The 23380-nt window shown below is 42.3% G+C and overlaps 1 protein-coding gene across 1 annotated transcript in view; it reads left to right on the top strand.

The window, feature by feature from the left end:
* AGBL4 (AGBL carboxypeptidase 4) overlaps positions 1–23380 on the top strand; it is a 1345014-nt gene that overhangs the window by 997784 nt on the left and 323850 nt on the right. The window contains exon 6 of the mRNA XM_062190079.1: positions 843–882. Coding sequence (XP_062046063.1) covers positions 843–882 — 40 coding nt within the window. The remainder of the gene's footprint in view (positions 1–842; positions 883–23380) is intronic.

Genomic DNA, 23380 nt, shown 5'->3' with positions numbered 1-23380 from the left:
AACAGCAGGAAGAAAAGTTTAAAGAATCTTCAAGGGAGCCCTTCACCACTCTGCATCCATAGCCTCTTAAACCCATTTCTGTACACGCAGGTTCCCGTGGCATCCACTGAAGGACAGAGCTTCCCAGAGGTATACCGCCACAGGGGGACAGCCATTGATGAGCTATTGATCATCCCAGCCCTTGGGGAGCCAAGGCCATTTGCTCCCAAACACAAAGGGCCTCATCCATATAGCCCAGTGGCCTAGAAAAATGTTGTTATGTGTGGATGATTTGTGATACAAAGGGATAAGAATTCAGTTAGAGAAGGAGTGGTTTGGTCACCACTCATTGAGATTTTCATAGCCTTGCTGAGCAGGCTTAAGAAATAAAACAGTCCAAAGTATCCAGGTTAGGAAGGAAGACCTAGACAGTGATGGTAACACATGTACTCAAGTCAGAGAGCTGCCAGGATATGACATTCCCCCAGTGCAAAGACAAAGCTCAGGGACTCTGGTACAGGAGAAGGGGCCCACGCTCCGGCAGGGCGGCTGAAAAGGGACTTTCTCTGTGGCTCTCAGTAAGTCACATTCCTTTCAAGGCCTCGCTTTCCGTTGGTATATTACAGTTCTGACTGGAAGACCTTCAAGGCTCTCAGCTCTTACCATCAAAGCTTCCAAAGACAAACAAAAGGATTGTCCATTCCCCGTTGTCTGTAGGGTGCAAGTCCCCTCTACAGAGTTATGAGAGCACCATGTTCTGTTCAGTTTCCCCTGCTCTGTGGGTCCAAGCATCCATTTTGCTTGCTCTCCCTGACCTGCTCCAGCTCAAGTCAGCACTCTCAAGTATGTGTTTTCTTTTGCAGCAACAGCGGCGGCTTGATCTCCTGACAATAACCAGCCCCGGTGAGTAGGTGCGGCCATCCGCTTTGGCTTCGCGGTGATTCCCTGGAGCCATGCCTTGTTGCCCATCCAAATGCAGTGCCTGCCCTCCTCCGCTGACTCCCTGAATGAAGAGCAGAACCGTGAATGACCCTTCTCCCCTACCCTCTGCCCCATGGCACGTCCTCTTCTCCCCCTCTGCTCTGTGCTGTGTCCTCTTGACTCTGCCAATGACAAGGCTAATACTCTAATGTCGCCCCATACCTCAGGGGCAAGTTCTCCCTAAATCACTCTTGGAATCGGGAACAATGAGGAAACCGGTGAGAGGGTGCCATGGGATGAAGGGAAGGTGGCCCAGGAGGAAGAATCTAGTCTGGGAAAGCGACCAGATTGGGTTGGCTGTGTTGAAGTCTAGATGACTTTTGTCCCTCAAGTCGTCACCCAACAAATCCATGTGGCCATGGGATTAAAAGATCCTTTCTTTCCACCAGGCCTGACATCTAGCCTAGTAAGAGGTAAAGCGGTTTAATTTTGTCAGAGGTATTTTACTATGTTCTGTAAGCTTGAGGCAGTAGGAGATTACGTTCTCTTTCAGAACTAAGGGGATGATGATAGCACTAGTAGGGTAGAGAGCATTCGAGAATGGGTGGAATGGTTCATCTTCATCCATGAGCAATACTCACAATACTTAACTGCTCTAGTGACCACTGGTTGTGCCGGGCCTTAACACTTTGGCTACTAGACTGTGGGGAGAAGGGTCCTGAGAGAGCAGCTAGTGTGGCAGAGGGGTTACAGGGACTACTTGCCAATTCTGGGTCAGAATTTCCCAAAAGGTGTGTTATGGCACACCAGCATACTACAGATGGGCTATACTTGTGGGATAGTGTGAACTGTTCGTCCACTTAGCCCTCTGGGGCACAGATAGGCCCTGGGGCAGCTGGAGCCCCCTAAGTGTGTAGCCTCCCCTCCAGTGTGCCAGACAAATATTATCCATGTGTACCATAACTTGGAAAATTCAGGAAGTGCCATTAGAGCCTGTAATATGTGGATAACTCTATTCCATGTCATGAACACTTCCAACTACTTGCCTCTGTCTATCAAATGCACCCCCATTTCCCACATCACCAGAAGGTGCAACAGCTTCAGTAAGCTCACTTTCTCTCTGCATCTGCCAGTAGGGGGCTCTGGCTTGCTTGTGCTCCTCACCAGCCCGTGCTCAATACAGACAGCACTGTGGCCTGGTGCTGCCACTCCTCATACCCTAGGCACCTGTGAAATGCCAACTGGAAATCTGGAATCTTTAACAATCTATGTGCTGTCTTCTTTAAAATCTTACTTTGCTTATTGTGTATACAAAAAAGGAGTACAGAGATGGTGAGTAGCCATTTACACCTTGGCTTTATCATATCAGCATCGCACCATTTGTGCCAGAGTCTCCTATTTTAAAAATATGTATGTGGATCAGATTGGGACTTTTCTGTTCTCTGTGATTGCATCACTCTCCCTTCACTCTTTAGGTAACCACTGTCATAAATTCAATGTTTTCCCATATGTATGTATCCAAAAATATAACTAGTATTTTTTCACAAATCCCTATAAATTACTCCTATAAATGCCATTCTGTGACTCTTTTCCCCAAACAATATTATATTGTAAAAGTGCATTCATGGCGAGCCACAAAACTCTGGTTCATTCCTTTTTATTGCTGTGTAGTATTTAATATATGATAGGATTATAAGCTGACCAGTTCATTTGTCATAATTTAGCTTATCTCTAGTGTTCAATTGCAAATAATGTTATCAAGAGCAACTCTGCACGTGAGAATTTTTCTAGGACCCAGAACTAGGAGAGGAATTACTGGTTACATTCATCTTCAAATGGTCACTTGTTTTCTAAAGTAGTTGAGCAAATTTACACTTCCGACAGTAGAATATAAGAGTTTCCCTTTATGTGCATGCTCAATACTTGGAATTGTGAGCCTTACAAATTTTCCCAGTTGGAATGTAAATGTGAATGATACTCCTTTGTTATTATAATATGTGTTTCCCTGATTACTAATGAGGTTGAGTATTCTTTTGTTTGTTTATTGGCACTTTGGTTTCCTCTGTGAATTGAATTTTCATATCCTTTATCCCATTTTAAAAATTGACTTGCTATTCTGAATATCAATAATTTGTCATTGATATGCATTGCAAATATTTTCTCCAAGAGTGCAATATGTATTTTTTGTTCATGATGAATTTTGCTATATGAAAGATTTAAAAAAATTTGGTATAGCTGAGTTATCAGTCTGTTGCTTCATGGGCTTTACTTTTGTGATTTATTTAAGAGTTTCCTCCCAACCTGGCTATCATATTCTACTGTATTTATTTCTAAAATTCGTTAAGTTTTGTGTAACAGTTGACTCTTTCCTTTGTCTCATGTAGGACTAATATTTATGTGTAAGATAGGAATTTAATTTTTTGTTGTTTATTTGTTTACAGCTGGATAGTGCATTTTCTCAGCACCATATAACACTAGTCCATCCTCTACTGATCTATCAGCAATTACGTGTCTGACACATGTCAAATTTCCTATTTACAGAAATTTCTGAGCTCTCTTTATACTATTCCATTGGCCTACCACTTTTACATGCCTCTACATTGATTCCACAATCTACTTATCTTACTTTTAATATCATCGTACTTGATAGGGAGATGTCATTCCCCTTTCATTTTTATGCTTATTTTTTAAAAGTAACAATTGTATTTTTAAAGTACAGCCTAATAATTTCTATATTGTGGCAAGTGAATTTAATCTGTTCATATTTAGTGTAATAACTGATATATTTGAACATATTTCTACCACCATATTTGTGCTTTCTGCTTATCATTCATTTTCTTTCTTTCTCTTATCATGACTTTTTGGGTATTGGTTAACTTTCTTATGTTATCTACTTCTTATTCTCTCTGCATATTTAGATGCAATGTATTTTATTTCTCTATACTGGCCTATATGTTTTATATAGTTATTCCGAATGTCTATCATCCTTTTGTTACCGGAGAAATTGCAGGGTTCTTGTCTTCGCGCAAGAAAGAATTCAGGCGTGAGACAGAGAGTAGTGGGAGGTAAAATAGCAAGGTTTATTAAGAAGGAACATCTGTAAGGACGGATGGGCACCTCTCCAGACAGGACCTGAGAGAGAGTGCCCAGTCCCTCAGACTGGGGGGGGGGGGGGGGCTGCATGGGTGAGTGGAGAGTACACCTGGCCAGGCCAGGCCAGGCCAGGCCAGGCGGGCAACTCAGCAAAGATGCAGAGAGCTGAGCGCACAGTCCAGTTGAGGCTGGGGGTTTTAAGGAGATGGGTCTTGCTTCCCCACCTCTGCTCCTCTTGGAACAAAGGGCTTTTTGGATGTAAATAGAAAAACTTCTCTTGAAGGTCTGAAACAAAGGACTTTATGGATGCAAATGTTATCAGACCAGAGGAAGGGAGCAGGGTGTTTGAGATGCAGATGCTGGGCTGCACCTGGGAGATTGTGGAAGATTTATCAGGCAGGAAGCAGGAGGGGTGAGGGCCTCCACCTGGCAGGTTATCAGGTAGAAGGGGGCAGGGCAGGCAGGATGCGAAATCTGGGCTTCCCCTGAAACATTGTTAGGATGACTTTGAGATGCAGATGCATATAGATGTCTTCTGTTTAGGCCTGTCACACACACATAAGCTCATAACTGACTTCCTACCTAACACTTTCAGCTACAAAAAAAAAAAAAAAAAAAGCCTTAGTATGCTTCAGCCACCTACACACCTAGCCATTGCCCATAACTGCCTACTTATTTTATTTGGACTTTAAGTTAAACCTTTACAAAGAAGAAGAACAATGTATTATTATTCCAACATAGATCATGAATTTCTGTGTTCTGTTGTTTATCATATCTCCAGCTTTTCCTATTTACTTTACTAAAGTGTATCCTTTAATAGCTATTTTAGTGACAGTACATGGGTAACCCTCTTTGTCTATTTTGGACTTTCTCCAGAATGAGTTTGGCTAGGTAGGAATTCTAGTTTGAGGGGGGCTTTCCCTTGCACTTTGGAGATTTTTTTTCCTTTGTCTCCTGGCATCCATAGAAGTCTGCCATTATGTAATTGCTTTTGGTAACCTAATTTTTGTTGGGTAGGTTTCAAGATTTTTTAAAAAATATTACTCTTCTGCCTTTTCACTTTGCTGTGGCCAGGTATCAATTCTTTTTTTTTTTTTAACTGTGCTTGGTACTGTGATAGACTTCCCACCTAAGTATCTATGCCTGTCTTTATTTCTGGGAAGTTATTGGTAAATTATCTCTTCAAATATCTCTTTTCCATATTCTTTTGATTCTCACAAGAATTCCTAATAGACAAATTTGGGTCCTACCAAGGGGCCCACCTTGGTTCTTAACTATTTTTCATAATTTTTATCTTACTGCACTGATTCTGGTTCCTCACAAGTAACTTGCATTCACAAATTTGCTTCTTGCCCTTGTCTAGTCTAAAGTTTTTTCTCTTTTTCAATATTTCAATGGCTATGTTTTTCATTCCCAAGAGTTCTAATTTTGTTCATATCCACCTGTTCTTGTTTTATTTCTGCCTATTCTGTTTCATAATTTCTTGTTCTGTTTTAATGTCTTCATTTGTTTCTTTGAACATCCTCAATATACTTATTTTAAAATTTTTGTTCCATAAAATAAATTTCATCTGGAGGGGATTCAATTTCCAATGGTTGGTTTTGTTTAGGATCATTTTTAGCATTCAACTTCTTCATGTGTTTTGAAATTTTAATTTCAGGATCACTTTGAGAAGGAAGTTTTTTCTGGTTGTCTTTCCACTGCCTCAAAACTCCCATTGTGCTCCCCTCTCCCTCTGTGTTGGTTTTTGCAATCGTCCCTGCCCACATCTTCTGTTTAGAACCTGATGAATATTGGGGATGGAGTATGGCCATAGATCCAATGACAAAATGTTAGCAGAATGGCTTAGCACTGCTTATAATTCCTGAATCTTTATACCTCACTCCCAGTCTGTGATGCATAGGAGCTGTCTCCCCAAAGTTGTGCAACCACTGTCTTTCCTGGGATCTCTTCATGACTGAGGAGGCCCACCCAAAGTTCTTGCTCTAAGCAGAAGCTTCTCTATGATCCTCATCTTCTTGAGTTTCTCTTATCCCATAGAAGACATACATTCAATTGCTACTGCCTGCTTCTTCATCCAGATTTCAGCAAGCCAGTAGCCTCAGAACCACTTACCATTTCGCGTTTCTGTACATTTCAGCTTTTTGGTGATATGTCTTTCACAATGGAGACAAATATATTATCCGATATTGCTATTTGATGGAAATAAATGGGCATATTGAATTATGACTTTATTGGGTTCTTTGACCCAGAAGTGCAACCATAGTTTCTTTACTTTTTAGAAAGTTTATTCTCCTATAACCTGTTCACTAGAAAGGAGATGGGATATGGAAGTCTTTGTTTCCTGTCCAAGTTAAACCTTTGCGACCCAACTGAGAAAAGGCACTGCTATTTTTTTGCACATAAATACACAAAACATATGTAATTTCAAAATTGAAATTAAAATAATACTATGTAAACTGGGTTATTTGAATATAGCATATCTTCCAATGTTATTAAATATATGCTATGAAGGAACTTTATATAGATGAAAAACATTCTATTATGTGTTTGGTCCCTCTTTGGAGCATATTAAAATATCCACAATTATTTAACTATAAATAACACCACAATGAACATTGTTATATAAAGATTTTTGCATACATCTCTAATTATAACTTTAGGGAAAATTCTTAGAGTTAAGGTTACTGAGGAAAGGTATACTTCATAACATTCTAATTTCTTTTTTTTAAGGTTTATTTAGTTGAAAGGCAGAGTTACAGAGAGAGAGGAAAAGTTACATACATTCAATGGCTCTACTCCCAACCTGTGTGTACTGATGGTCCTCTACCCCACTTAATGCTGTATAATTGTTCAAACCTGGTAAATGCCACTCTTAGGATCATTGGTTACTGTCCTCACTCTGTCTTTTATGACCTTGTCTAAATACGATCAGAGTCGGCAAACTTGGAAGGCTTCCATAGCCTTGGCAACTCATGACGACAGCCTAGGGTGGTTACTGGTGCCATAAACTAGAGTGTCAATTTGTTGGGTCAACAACAGGAGCCACTGTGCACTTGCTCCTCATGTGGGATCTTAGTCCCTAATGTGCTGTACATTTTGATTTAATGCTATAACTAGTACTCAAACAGTATGTTTCACTTTGTGTTTCTATGTAGATGCAAACTGTTGAAATCTTTATACTAAATTGATCTTCTGTATATAAAGAGAATTGAAAATGAATCTTGATGCAAATGGAAGGGGAGAGGGAGCGGGAGAGGGGAGGGTTGTGGGTGGGAAGGAAGTTATGGGAGGGGGAAGCCATTGTAATCCATAAGCTGTACACTGGAAATTTATATTCATTAAATAAAAGTTAAAAAAAAAAGTTACATACGTTCATTCCCCAAATGGCCACAACAGCCAGGGCTGGGCCAGTCCAAAGCCAGGAACCAGGAGCTTCTTCTGGGTCTCCCACATGGGTGCAGGGCCTCTAGCACTTGGGCCATCTTCCACCACCTTCCCAGGTGCATTGCAGAGAGCTGGATTGGAAGTGGAGCATCTGGGACTTCAGCCGGCACACAAATGGGCTGCCACTGTTGGAGGTGGCGGCTTAACTTGATATGCCACAACTCAGTACCCTACAGTGACATTCTAATTTCAAAAGCTTAAGAAACAAAGATTTCTTTGGCACATGTCCCTCATGGATGGCAGTCAACTCTACTCTGCATCACTTTCACTCTGGCACCTAGGCTAACCAAGCATCTTCTATTCATAACATTGCTGGATATCTTAGTTTAGATTCCCCAAGAAAATGACCTTGAGACAAAACTTTTAGTGCAAGTATTTTATTTGGGAGGTGATCCTGGAGGCCTTGGTAGGGAAGTGAAATGGGAAAAGGAAGAAAACCAAGAAAGCTTCATTATTGAGCAAGCTACTGCAGAGGGCAGCAGTGACTGAATCCCTCTGGAGAACCCTGGAAACCAGTCTGTAAAATAAACCTCAGAGTTACCCCCTTGAGGGGCATAAAAATGCAGGTGTGAGGGTAGGACAGATGATTCCCTGACATTTCCCATCTGCTGAAAATATGGACATAGCAAATTGCAGGGATCGGGGACAGCCCTCAGGATGGATGTGCAGGTATCAGTAATTGGAAGTTATTCAACATGTGCAGAAATGATACGTACTAAGAGAATATGTGGGGTTGTGTGAAGGCACAGGCAGCACATGCCCTGGTGGCCATCATGGCTGAAGAAAAAGAGGGAGATGGTGAACTAGGTGTCTGCTTCTAAAAACTTTTGGAAGGTATCATTTCTTCCCAGATTCTCTTGCACAGAGCAAGTCATGTGGCCACTTCTGATTTCAACAGGGTAGAGATACATCATCTTCCCACAGGAAGAACACCACAGTGAGAAGAAATAGAATATTTGGCAATGACAATATACCTTCTCACATTCCTGGAAGGATTTTTATATTCCCATTATCAAGTTAAAAGTGCCAGTCACAACTTTTTCAAAAATTACTTATTTTACATTTATTTGAAAGGTAGAGAGATGGAGAGAAAGAGAGAGGCAGAGATCTTCTGTCTGCTGGTTCATTCCCCAAATGCCTGCAATAACCTTGGCTTGCCCGTGCTGAATCCAGGAGCCAAGAACTCAATCCAGGTCTCCTACAAAGGTGAGAGACTCATGTACTTGAGCCATTGCCATTGCCTCTCAGAGTGGGCATTAACAGGAAGCAGGAGGAGGATACATTGATTGTTTATCCCATAGCTTTTTTTTTAATTTTTTTTTTTTATTTTTGACAGGCAGAGTGGACAGTGAGAGAGAGACAGAGAGAAAGGTCTTCCTTTTGCCGTTGGTTCACCCTCCAATGGCTGCCGCGGTAGGCACGCTGAGGCCGGCGCACCGCGCTGATCCGATGGCAGGAGCCAGGTGCTTCTCCTAGTCTCCCATGGGGTGCAGGGCCCAAGCACTTGGGCCATCCTCCACTGCACTCCCTGGCCACAGCAGAGAGCTGGCCTGGAAGAGGGGCAACCGGGACAGAATCCGGCACCCCGACCGTGACTAGAACCCGGTGTGCCGGCGCCGCAAGGCGGAGGATTAGCCTATTGAGCCGCGGCGCTGGCCTTATCCCATAGCTTTTTAAAAATAACAGTTGCTGGGAGCTAGGGACTGTTTAACCTAGCTGTTTGGCCACTGGTTTAGATGTCCAAAGCCCATATCAAGTGCATGCCTGAGTTTGACTTTCAACTCTGCTCCCAATTTTAGCTTCTTACTGATGTGCATTCTGGGAGGCAGCAGGTGATGGCTCAAGTAGTTGGGTACCTTTGCCACTTACCTGAGTAAGATTGACTTCCTGGCTCCTAGCACTGTCCTGGCCCAGTCCCAGATTCTTCTGCTATTTGGATAGCAAAGCAGCAGATGAGGGACACTCTGTCCCTCTCTCCCCATCTTTTCCCCTCTCTCTGCTTCTACAATACAGTTAATAAAAAGAAATAAGTATAATGCATCTCTTTTTTAAAATGCCTTAAATAAACAATGGCTTCATTGAGATATAATTCATATACCAAAAAATTCACCCTTTAAATTGCACAATTTAGTGGTTTCCAGTGCATTCACACAGCTGTGTGGTCATCACCACTATCTAGTTCTAGAACATTAGCATCGCTCCAAATAGCTCTGTCAATTAGTAGTCATTCCCCACATCCCCATGCCCTGTAAACCACCAATCTATTTTTTGTCTCCATGTATTCCAGACATTTAATACAAATGGAATCATATCATTTATATGGCCTTTTGTGTCTGGCTTTTTCATTGAGCATGTTTTCAAGGTTCACCCATATTATAGCAGGTATCCATATTTGATTTCTTTTTATTACTGAATGATATTCCATTGTATGGATATGCCACAATTTGATCATCTATTCATCTGTTAATGGATGGATGTTTAAGTTGTTTTCAATTTGGGCAACTATTGGTATGTAAGATTTTGTGTAGACCTGTTTTCAGTTCTATTGTATATATACCCAAGAATGGAATTACTGGTCATATGGCAAACATTTTGAGAAACTGGCAAATTGTTTTTTAAAATAGTTATAGCACATGGGGCCAGCGCTGTGGCATAGGGGGTAATGCCACCGCCTGCAGTGCTGGCATCCCATATGGGTGCCAGTTTGAACCTGACAGCTCCACTTCCGATCCATCTCTCTGCTTTGGCCTGGGAAGGCAGTGGAAGGTGGGCCCCTGCATCCACGTGGGAGACACGGAAGAGGCTCCTGGCTCCTGGTTTATGATCAGCACACCTCCGGCCATTGTGGCCATCTGGGGAGTGAACCAGCAGATGGAAGACCTCTCTCTCTCTCTCTCTCTCTCTCTCTCTCTCTCTCTCTCTCTCTGCATCTCCTCTCTCTGTGTAACTGTGACTTTCAAGTAAAATAAATAAATCTTTAAAAGAAAAGAAGTAAAATAGTTATAGCACTTTACATTCTCATCAGCAATGTAGGATGTTTCTAATTTTTCCTCATCCTCTCAAAACTTGTTATTATTTGTCTTTTTTTTTATTAGAGCCATTTTAGTAGGAATAAATTGGTATCTCATTGTGGTTTTGATTTGCATTACCTCAACTCTAGTGATATTGAACATAGTTTCATGTTTATGAGTAATTTGTATTTTTTCTTCAGAGACATGTCTATGCAAATTATTTGCCCTTACTAATTTTTAATCGGGTGGAGGGGCATCATTGTGGTGCAGAGGGTTAAGCTGCCACTTACCATGCCAGCACCTCATATCATAGTGCCAGTTCAACTCCTGACTGCTCTGCTTCCAATCCATCTCTGTTAATGTGCCTGGGAAGGCAGTGGAAGATAGCCCAAGTTCTTGGGTCCCTACCATGCGTGGAGGAGACCCAGATGAAGCTCCGGCTCCTGGCTTCAGCCTGACAGAGCCCCAACTGTTGCAGCCAGTTATCCCATTTGGATGGCAGAGGTCCAATTACTTGAGCCATCACCTGCTCTACCTCCTCAGTATCTGCAATTGCAGGAAGCTGGAACCAAGAGTATCATCAAGACTCAAGTGTAGATACTCTGATGTGTGATGCAGATGTTCCAAGCAGCATCCTAACTGCTATCCCTTTTTGTCTTATCAAAGAAACCCTTTGCCTAACCCAACTCATAAAGATAACTTGATATGTTTTCTTATAAGAAATTTATAGCCTTAGATTTTACATTTTACATTTATCCTTCATCCATTATGAGTTCATGTTTGTACATGATGCAAGGTAGGAGTCCACTGTTTTACATGCAGCTGTGCGGATTTCCAAGAACCATCTGTTGTTGAAGAGACTATTCTTTCCCCCAGTGAATTACCTTGACACCCTTTGCAACTAATCATAGTTTTGATGAGCTAGACTAAAGGGACAGCATTCAGAGGGTATCTACTCAGACTCGGAATTGTGTTGGACCCTTTATATGTATTCACATAATCCTCGCTAGAGGGTTATAAGGCAAGTATCATCTTCACTGCTTTGCAGATAAGCAAAGCAAGCTGCTGCAAAAGTGGACAAATTGCCCAAATGAAACCAGTTAATTAGTAATGAAGTCATGGTTTGGATCCAGACCTATCTAATCCTAAATGCTTTACTTTTTCCACTGCTACATATAAGTATCACTTCATTTGTGTTATTTATTTATTTTTTATTTATTTATTTTTTTTTTTTGGACAGGCAGAGTGGATAGTGAGAGAGAGAGACAGAGAGAAAGGTCCTCCTTTTTGCCGTTGGTTCACCCTCCAATGGCCGCTGCGGCCGGCGCATCTCGATGATCCGAAGCCAGGAGCCAGGTGCTTCTCCTGGTCTCCCATGTGGGTGCAGGGCCCAGGGACTTGGGCCATCCTCCACTGCCTTCCTGGGCCATAGCAGAGAGCTGACCTGGAAGAGGGGCAACCCGGACAGAATCAGGCACCTCGACCAGGACTAGAACCCGGTGTGCCGGCGCCGCAAGGTGGAGGATTAGCCTGTTAAGCCACGGCGCCGGCCTCATTTGTGTTATTAACCCTCAGAATTCAAGCCAGCCCACTTTGCTGAGGACAATGAAAAGACTAGAATGTCAGGATCATCATAGTCATAGGGGTTAGGCTCATCCAAAACAGACCATTGATTTCCTGAGATATTATAGAAACCTCCAGAGAATAATCCCAGGTAGATTTGTTCCTGATAGCGACTACTCCCCAAGTCATTTCTTCCTTCTTAACCTTATGTTAAATGGTGATGGACTAAGCCTGCTGGCCATTACCTGGCAACTTGTAATTTGTCTTTAATCTAAGTCCCCCAGGATGTAAACCAAACCTCTGGGAGACTCAAGGAACAGAGAGACTGAACTAGTGACTGTCATATGCCTCATGGTCATTTTCAGAGCTAACACAAAACCTGGGAAGTTATTCTAGCAGCATGGTAGCCATGCACAAGAGCAGGTGGTTCAAAACTGCAGACACATAATTAAAGCAGCTTTAAAGACATCCTTAGAGAAGAAAAATAAATTACTCCTAATCCCACAGCCTTAGCACAATACAAAACCTAATTCTATTTAAACTTTTCCCTTTTAGTTCTTGCCTATATGCAGAAACATATTTACATAATTGCAATCACAGTACGTTTTTATATACATATTTTTTCACTTAGCATTATTTCATAAACAATCTGCATGTTGCTATATAGTTTACATATTTACCATCTTTTATAATCACTTTTTCTATTAAAAAATTAAACATGTCCGTGGTTCAAATTTTTGAGAAACACAGAGAAATTATAAAGATGAAAATATCATGTATCTCCCAGAGGCTATAAGTATTTAATATTTTACTACATTTACTTCTTTGCCTTTTTTATGCTTGTATAATTTTGTTTTACATAGTTTAGATCATATAGAATAAAAAATTTTATCTTGGTTTTTCACTTAATATTATAACAAGAATGTTTTCCCATGCCAATAGAGTTGGATATGTAGCTTGATTCCAATTTCTCTATCTTAAGAATAACTTTTAAACCTTCCTATACATGTTTTGGTTTTGTCTACATTTTAAGTTACTGTCCCATGGTATAAGCTCTAGGGATAAATTACTAGATTTGTGAGCATTTTAGAGGCATTCATTTAGAGGCTTTAGTGTCCCCCATCTTATATATGGAGCCTGATTTACCAAAAAAAAAAAAAAAATCCTATCATGCATTGTGTTATTTCCAGGTAGTATTAATTTATACTTCCACCTCCATCCCCCAACCTACACTTCCTATGTCAACAATGAAAAACATCATCATTGGGTGTTGTTCAGAAGACTTATTAAATCTGAACAAACTCCAGAATCTGAGAAATACATAAGGACAGAGGGCAGCTTGTTTGTTTTTGTGATCTCTGAGAGACAGAGTAGTCTGTTCCTCGGATATTTATCCCTGGAAATCTATATCATGTCATACCCCATGACTCAGGTGAGAGAGTTGGTGGGAAGAGTCAGGGTTTCCATGTTAGAACATCCAAAAAAAGGGCTGAGCCCTGTCAAGATCAAAGGCATCATAGCTTATCAACATGAGGACAGTCAGGTTAGGAAGGAGCTGGCAAGACCTTGGCCATGAGGCTGAATGCAGACCACAGGTCTAGAAGAACTGGAATTCAAGTCACAGAAGCTAAAGTAACATTAGCTTTGGACTATATAAGTATAGTCCAAATATTATATTTGGGACTGTATAAGTAAGACTCTTCAATCTCAACCTAAATTAGCTTAAACAAAAATAGGCAATTCATTGGTTCGTGTAAATGAATAATCTAGAAATAAATCTGACATTTTGTGCATCTTGATGTAGAACTCAAAAGACCCAATCTGTTTCTCTCCTGCTCTTAACTTTCTCAGTATTGACTCCATTCCCAGGCCACATGTGGTCTCACAATCAGCTGCAGACTTTAACTTCTCGCATAATCCAGTCCAGTAGGAAAAAAGCAAGAGACTTTCATGCAGAAATCCCAGCAGAATTTCTATGACTTCTCTTTCAGTGAGTTAGTCTTTATGAACCCATCTTTGATGAAGTATCTGTGTCTAGGGAAACTTATTGTGACGATTGGCAGAGAGTTGCATGACTCCTGAAATTGTGGGATAAATTGGGGCATGGAAATACTTAGAAATGGCCAAAAATCACCATGTGAAGTTTTTCAATGACTGTCTGTGGCCAAGCTAAGCCAACTATGTGAATTATAAGATCTGAGAGGAGAAAAAACATGGATCTATTCTGCTGCGTCTCGATTATCCTGAGGGATGAAAGACAGAATCTCTGGGTTATTATCAAATAGAGGGAACATCTTGGACAGAAGGAAGGGCCAGACCTACATCAGTGGCTAAGACTATCAAAATCAGGCCCCAAGCCCTGGGGGTAGCGGAGCAGTATCTAGCATCTAGCAGAATACAGCGCAGGATGCCAGCCTTAGCTAGGAGTCAGCTAAGTTTGAGGACCAAGTAGAACTACATCTCGGTATTCGTTCTGCTGCTTCTTGATTCCATGTCCTTACGTAAGTCATTAACTGCTTTACAGCATAGTTTTCTGTCAAATATGGATAATGACACCTATTTCATAGGGATAAAATGCATATTCAGGTAATCATGACATATCCTATTGTTAATATTAGCATGAAAATATCATACACATTAGAGGCCAGAACAGATGCTCCTTCACAATGGGTTTGACAGAAAGAGTTCATCTGGCCTTAGTTGGAGGGACATTGCTTCAGGGTCTGGAGTTTTAAACCCATAGACTGAAGGTCTTCAGAGGTATAAGTCATCTACGCACTTGGGGGAGCATCAAGGTATAGCTCATGTAGGCCAACGTGATGTGCCCTGATGGAAGCAGTGCAATTATAGTGATCCCAGCCAAGCCATGAGGTACAGAGACCTCGGTGAGAACTTGAAGGGAAAGGATAACACTATCAATTTTGTAATTGAAATGTATTTGTAGTACATAATACTTTGTGTGTTTGAATCCCACCTTTCCCACTTGTGGTTTGACCTTGGGAAATCCTGTTAACTTTTTAGTGCCTTACTTCCATTTGCCATGTATGCAAGAGCAAGATGACAATAATAATTCCTAGAGTGTTGTGAAGATCATTTATGATGTATGTAAAACAGCCAGCAGATTTTAAATAAACAGTTGTTATTATGACTGTACTGCTGCATTACAACTTATCTCAAACTGTAGCAGTGTCAAGCAATAAATATTTATTATCTCACACTGTTCTTATAGGTCAGGAATCTGGTAGCAGATTAGCTAGATGATTTGGGCTCAGAATATCTCATGAGGCTGTGGTTAAGATGTCAGCCAAGGCTGGAGTTATTTGAAAGGCTGAGTAGGGCTAAAGGATCATCTTTCAAGATGACTCACCCACGTGGATGGAAACTTGGTACTGGACTCTGGCAGGAGGCCTCAGTTACTTCCCACATGGATTTATTTCCCTGTAGGGCTGCTTGAGTCACAACATGGCAGCTGACCTGTTCAGAGAGATTAATCCAAGAGACAACAGAGTAGGAGCTGAAACAATGCCTTTTATGACCCAGCCTGGAAGTGATTACCTGTCATTTCTATGAAACTCTATTAGCTACGTAAGTCAGTCCTAGTCACTGTGGTTATCAGTGTTATTTCTGGTTTCTTCAGACTCACTTACCTTTTCCTATTCTTCAAAGTATTCTCCCCTTACTACAAAGAGATATGGAAATGAACCAGCTTTGTGACATAGGCGGAGATTTCAGAGAAAGATATCAAGAATTGTCTAGCTGCTGCTGCTCTGCTTTGAATTGTTCATCTGTGTCTTTCTATGCAACATAGACCTAAAACTGCAAGGGCCATTGCCTTGACTATGAAAGTGAGAACTAGTTCTGTGTCACCAGACTAGGGAAGTAAAATTCTCTCATAAGGAAGAAAACTGTTGTGTGCTCCAGTCTCCAGCTCATATCTATCCCATAGCCCTTTGGACACTTGGGAAATGTGTATGGGACTGCAACTCAGTTGAGACAAAATGTGATCCAAGTAAATGTCCTTGTTTTTCTTAGAGCCTAAAGAGTTAAAGGCATATCATAGTGGATTGGACACATACTGAATTAAGTCTGGTCTAAAACGTCATCAAAGAGATGAGAATGGACTACAGTAATATACTACTTTTCACCTAGCAAGACTTCCTGAACTTAATTTCTAGAGAGAAGTATGTCAGGTTTATAAGATAATGATTCAGTAACCATCTGGAGAGCACGGTAACTAAGCCATTACCAGTGCTTACTCGGTACTATTGAGAGAGAAAAATAAACAATCTCTATGACCAGCAGGAAAGAAAAGAAAATTCTAGAATGTAATGGAAATTTTTGTGGTTTGCTAGATAAGGGTTCAAATCTCGGCTCTGCTATTTACTCTTACTCTGATTTGGGGCAAAATAATTTCTCAGAGCTTCTGATCTCTCACCCCTAAAATTGAGCTAATAATAATAACTCCATAGAGCTGTAGTGTTAGATGATTTAAAATATGTATCTTGCATATTGTATATTGAAAATGCTCGCATTGTTTTGGGACATTTTTCTCTGATGATGGTCTCCACAGATTTTCATTACCACAACAGAATACCTGAGACAAGTTGCTTGCAAGGGGAAGAGTGTTATTTTGGATCACGGTTTTGGAGGTTCAAGGCAAAGGATCTGGTAGTCCCACTGACTTGGTCTCTGATGAGGACAGCAATGGTAGAACATGGAGTGTGTGCAGAGGAGGGATTGTGTGGCTAGATAGTGACTGGACTGAAATGAGCATCTATAACCAGTCAGCTCATGAGAGTTGTCTTGTGAGGGTGTGCCCCAGTGACCTAAGGGCTTACCAGTAGACTCACCTCCTAAACATCATAACTGGGTTATGTTTCCACTTCTTAGTACCATGACATTGGGAGTTCAACATCCAGATGGGTTTGCGAGCCAAATCTTTTTCAAATCATAGCATAACCTAGCCCCAACCTAGGGACCTGGTTCCTTCTCTGAAATACCAATAAGGCCCATATTTGGCACTTTCAGTGCGATTCTCTCCCCTGCAGATGATTGCTGGATATTGTCTCATAAACCTGGTGCACTTCTTTCTGTACACTAAACAATGTGAGGAGGATCAGCCCAGCCTAGATCCATTCTCAGATGGATGGCTGGGTGTCCTGCACAAGGTTTTCCCTTCTGGTAAAGATTATATAGAAAATTGGCTTAGTGATGAATAATTTTAATTGCATTGCTGAAAGGAAAATTGGTGACTTTCAGCTGTTTTGGGGAAAATAAGACTTGCTTTTTCTATACCAAGTGCCATTAAAATTAGTTTGTGAGGTGAGGTCAGTCGCAGCCTTAGATGGTGCATTGGGAAGCATCTCAAATCACTTAACAACCCTGTCTTAGAGACCAGGATCTGCTGACCGAAACCTCCCATGCTATGGCCTCTTCCGATTTATTTTTAAGGTTTTATTTATTTATTTGAAAGGTAGAGTTACAGACAGTGAGAGGGAAAGGCAGAGAGAAAGGTCTTTGGTTCACGCCCCAAAGGCCACAACGGCTGGTGCTGAGCCGATCCAAAGCCGGGAGCTTCTTCTGGGTCTCCCACACAGGTGCAAGGGTCCATCTTTTACTGCTTTCCCAGGCCACAGCAGAGAGCTGGATCAGAAAAGAAGCAGCCAGGACTAGAACAGGCGCCCACATGAGATGCTAGCACCACAGGTGGAATGTTAACCTACTGCGCCATAGCACCAGCCCCTCTTCCCATGTTTTAGTTCTTAAGTTTAACTGACAAGAGTTATCTCAAGAAAATACTCATTGTTCTCACTCTACTTTTCTGTCCCAAATCTCTTGGCTCCTCCTTCCCAACTTCCCTGAAGTTGTAGAGGGGCAAACTGATCACCTCCCCTCCACTGTTAGTCCACAGTAGAGAGGGGCTACAAGGACAGTGCTTTAACTACAAGTGGTCTCTGTGGTACAACAGGACAACTATTGAAAAGTCTTCCAAACACTTATCCACCAGGCAGAGTGAGTATAACAATAACAACACTAGTGACCACACAGCTGACTTTGATACAACACATTGCAACATACCAAGTAATTTTTTTACCCAATACTTGTTTAGTGAAATAGACAGCAACATCCATTTTTGCAGTCAAAGAAGGTGGAAAAGTCATAGCTGCAACCCACATGTTCTGACTCAACAGCCAGTGAACTCCTGACGTTTCAGTTGCCTGACTAATCTCAGGTGCTGGTTCATCCAGAGTTTGCAGAAATATCTAAAGGAAATGAGAGAAGTATGTCTTTACTACAGATAGGATAAGAACCAGTCAAGGAGCCTCAAATAATGGTCTGGATGCAGAAAAATAGACAGATAAAGTCAGAGCAAAGCCCTGCACCCCATGGGAGACCAGGAGAAGCACCTGGCTCCTGCCTTGGGATCAGTGCGGTGCGCCGGCCGTGGTGGCCATTGAAGGGTGAACCAACGGCAAAAGGAAGACCTTTCTGTCTGTCTCTCTCTCTCTCACTGTTCACTCTGCCTGTCAAAAATAAGAAAGAAAGAAAGAAAGAAAGAAAGAAAGAAAGAAAGAAAGAAAGAAAGAAAGAAAGAAAGAAAGAGTCAGAGCAAAGCCAGACACCAAATCTTACCCACTGTGGGAAAAGGCTAATTTATCAACCAAACGTTTCTTATGTGTTCTGGGACTGCTTCTACCTGACCGTAAAGCCAGAATGAACCTGGGATCTGACAGGCTGCAAGGGGGTTAAGTGGCCCCAGTTGAAGGAGTTGCTGGAATAACTGGGGCCAAGCAGATCATTACTACCTGATGAGTGTAGGAACCCAGGGACAGCTTCCCTCTAAACTTCGTTAGTTCTCGAAGGTTGGTCTCTGAGTCACTTGTTACTTCATGTTTTTGTTTGCCATTCAGGGACTTAGTCTACTGCAACTCAAATGAGACCTACCAGGAGGTTGCTGTTTGGGTGGGGCCCATGGTGCCAAAGGACAGTAAGGAATTACATAGTCCAGTATGTCCGTCATTCCAGAAGCAGCAGATGAGTGATGGAGACCACAGAAGGTAGGAGTGAGGAGTAGGCAAGAATGAACAAAGGAGAGGAAGCTGGAGCAGTGTCGCTCAAAGCATCCTCCATGCACTGGTGCCACCGCGTACGCTGTTTGCCACAGGAATGGAAAGAGCATTCAGCAGCTTTACAGCGCTTTGACATTGGTGCAGCATCCACATTCATCACCGGTGAACTTTTCCAAAACATCAGCCAGCAATGAATTAGATCAGGGAGCCCTGGTAGAGGTGAATCCTGGAAACATCAACCAACACACACACACACACACACACACACCGACTTTCATGCAGTCCTAACACATGCTTGCATCTGTGCTTTTCCGTTATCAAAAGAATGACATGGGCCCGCTTCTAGTGCAAGGCCCAGCGCATAGTAATGGCTTTGAAGGCGGCCGTTTTCCTCTCAGTTGGCTGTCCACCAGAGCAAGTTGTGAAAGACGACCCACTCCCCCAGCCTGAAGTCTGAAGCCCTGCTCCCGCCTCCTTCATTACTCGCCCCTCCACATCTGGCTGCTCCAGACAGGCTCAGCCTTTGCGGGGGCTGGGATTCCCCTCCCAGCCCTGCAGAAACCTAAGCGGTGTTTGGTAAAGTTTAAACAACCCCACGTAGGGTGGCTGAAAGGCAATCTCCATTTCTTTTGAATAAGAAGAAGAAAGAGGAAAAAGGATACCTCCACCTTTCCTCCGCTGGCTCATTAGGATTCTGGGTTGCAGCGGTGTTGCCTGGCCGCTCTAATTGGATCCGTGAGCACGCAGGTCTGCGCGGCTCCATTGAACGCTGACATTTCTAACTAACTGACCTTTTCAGGACCACTGGTACTTCCATAATGAGTGTGCGGCAGCATTGTGTGGACACAATACAGCAGACTTCACAGTGTCCAAAGAATGCAGCATTGAAAACTCCTCAGAATTCCCAATCACAAGTTAGCAAAATGAGAAAATTGGGTCCCAACATTCATCAGCATGTTATTGTGCAGGTATCGATTTCAATGCCCTTTCATTTCTTTCAGAAAAAAAAAAAATGTTGTATTATAGAGGTCTAAATTAACTTTTGTTCTGTTATTTTTCCCCTGTACCTATAAAAAGGTCAAATACATTCATAAGGCTGAGATAGATTTGCTAGATATAAGCGCTGAGATAGCAATCAACCTTCAAATAACCTTTCAGGAGACACTGCGCTTCCATGAACAGTAATTGATGTACTCATTAAGGCTGTGGCATTCCACAGGACTCACCTAAAGAAGAGCAGTTATAGGTCCAGCAGCAAAAATGCGTCATCTAAAACAATGAGATAATAGCTCAGCTGTCTGAAACGGTTGCTGCCCATTCAGTGTCACTGGGACAGCAAAGGGGACCTCAGAGCAAGGCTACCAAGTTGCCTCTCAGCGGGGACAACATAGGCTGGGCCCAGGCAGGAAAGGATGTGGTTTCTGAGTGTCCCCTGGGTCCCTGACAAAGTTAGAATCTTTGTTTCCCCGTAAATGCGGAGCGACTGCTGTGGATTTATCACAGCCACTGTCTTCTCTGAGGAAGAAGGTTTTTGTGGAGTGGGAAGCAGCTACAAGGGGCACTTCTGAAGGACAATGCCAACAGCGAGTGGGTGCAGGGCTCCCTAATGCTAATCCACTTTTCCATGAATCTGTCCAATCCTGGCATCAGGCCACCAGAGAAGTTTATTCCGTAAGCACAAACCGTGTGTCAGGTTCTATGACTGGTACTGAGAGGCATCTAAAAGATTGTTTTTAACTTCATTTCAACTGAATTTAATTCTGTTCACTAATAAATATTCCTCAAACATTTATTCCTCAAACATTTATTTCTCAAACATTTGTGTTCAAAGTTAGATATAAGAAAGAAATGGCTAGGACAGAGTCTCTACCCCAATGTGTTTCTAATCCAGGGATCCCTGAACTCTTTAAAAAAATGAAAGATTTATTTATTTTATTTGGGGGACAGAGTGACAGAGACAGAATGAGATCTTCCATCTGCTGGATCACTCCCCAAACATCCACAACAGTCGGGGCTGTGCCAAGCTGAAGCCAGGAGCCAGGAACTCTAATCGGTCTCCCATGTGGGTAGCAGGAACTCATTTTGAAGATAAGAGAAGAAATTAATTTTGAGGGTCATCCCCATACAAAGTACTTTACTGTGATAGGTACTATATTTTTAATGTACACTTATTCATTTTTAAAATTTACTTGAAAGGCAGAGTGACAGCGAGAGAGAGAGAGAGAGAGGTATTTTCCCAACTACCCACACACAAAATAGCTGGGGCTGGGCCAGGGTAAAACCAGGAGCCTAGAACTCAATCCAGGTTCTCTCACAGGGGTTGCAGGGACTCAAGTACTTGAGCAATCATCTGCTGCCTCCTAGATTCATTAGCAGGAAGCTGCATCAGAGACAGAAGCAGGACTCCATCTCAAGCACTCTGATAAGCGATGTAAGTGTCCCAAGTGATGACTGAACCCATTGTGCCACAATACTTTTGCCCACTATAAAGTTTTTGGTTTTTTTTTTTAAAGATTTATTTTATTTATTTGAAAGACAGAGTTATAGAGAGAGGAGAGGCAGAGAGAGCGGTCTTCCATCCGCTGGCTCACTCCCCAAAGGGCTGCAACAGCCAGAGCTGCACCAATCCGAAGCCAGGAGCTGGTCTCCCACGCGGGTGTAGGGGCCCAAGGACTTGGGCCATCTTCTACTGCTTTTCCGGGCCATAGCAGAGAGCTGGATTGGCAGAGGAGCAGCTGGAAATAGAACCGGTGCCCATATGGGATGCCGGCGCTTCAGGCCAGGGCTTTAACCCACTATGCCACAGTGCCAGCCCCTATAAAGTTTATAATTATCTAAGTCCTAGTTACCATTTCTATAATGTAAATATTGTTATCCTATTGTGAAGAGGAAGAATCTGAGATTTAAAAAGTTGTGTGATTCACTAAGGATTGTGCCAGTTGAGAGTGACTGAGCAGGCGAATTCCAAAGCCCATGCTTTTTTGCCTCTTTCTTTTATAGAAGGATCCTCTTTGATCTTGATTTCATCTACTCACACAGGAGTGAAGAAGTTTCTGGTAGAGTAAATCTTTTTACTGGGTAACTTGACATGTACAAAGGGTAGCTACATCTTATAATGAGAAAACCACAGGACCATAATTGATGTTCTCATTAAGGCTGAGTAATTCTTTAGAAGTCCTCAAAAGAAAATGGTTGCTGAGAGCTATCTAGCTCAGGAGTAAAAAATACATGACACATGGACTGCCAATTGCTTATCCCTTATACTTGTGCCATCACTGAATCATCACGAAACTCTTTTTCTTGCTCAGCTGCACTCACTTTCAAAACTTTTCTTAGTACTCTAGCCAGGCACTATTAAAATACTTATATCTACCTGTTAGATAAAACCTACTTACCATAGTTGAACTCCCCTGTTTCATTTTGCATATGAAGAAACTGGGCCTGGAGAGGAGAAAGGACATGCCAAAGGTCATGAATTGAATGAGTGGCAGTTAAATGAATGATACAGATCCCAGCAATGATAAGAGGGCTCTGTCAGGTCTAAGCCTTACTGGGGAAGTGGGCCCAAAGGACCATGCTTTCTCTGACCTTTACATGCTCCTGTGTCCTGCAACCCACCATTTAATTGACTATCTATCTATCTATTTTATTTATTTATATATCAATATATACATCCATCCATCTTAAAAGTTTTTTGAGCACTTATCATAAATACTAACACTGAGGAGACTTATACTAACCCAGGTGTAGTAGTTCCCTATCTTTCACTTACTGGTGGGACAGTAAAGAAGTTTAGTCTAAATAATGTGTGCCTCTCACACTGCAGATAACCAAAGGCATTTATATCTGTCAGGCCAGTTCTCTCAGGGAAATAGGACAGACTGGGCCTGTGTCACCCTGGGCATCCTGCCACATTGGCTTCCATCAGCCCAAATACTCTCAACTATGTTATATATAAAAAAAGGATAACAATAATATGCAACACCTATTAAGTGCCAGGTAACTTTTCTACTGTTGGGATATATTAACTCAGTTTAAAAAAAAAATCTATATGAGGCCGGCGCCGCGGCTCACTAGGCTAATCCTCCGCCTTGCGGCGCCGGCACACCGGGTTCTAGTCCCGGTCGGGGCACCGATCCTGTCCCGGTTGCCCCTCTTCCAGGCCAGCTCTCTGCTGTGGCCCGGGAGTGCAGTGGAGGATGGCCCAAGTGCTTGGGCCCTGCACCCCAGGGGAGACCAGGAGAAGCACCTGGCTCCTGCCATCGGATCAGTGCGGTGTGCCAGCCGCAGCGCGCC

Source organism: Lepus europaeus, chromosome 5, assembly GCF_033115175.1.
Source record: "Lepus europaeus isolate LE1 chromosome 5, mLepTim1.pri, whole genome shotgun sequence".
NCBI classification, from domain to species: domain Eukaryota; kingdom Metazoa; phylum Chordata; class Mammalia; order Lagomorpha; family Leporidae; genus Lepus; species Lepus europaeus.
The sequence above is the reverse complement of the archived record's forward strand: the minus strand, read 5'-3'. Positions and strand labels throughout refer to the sequence as shown.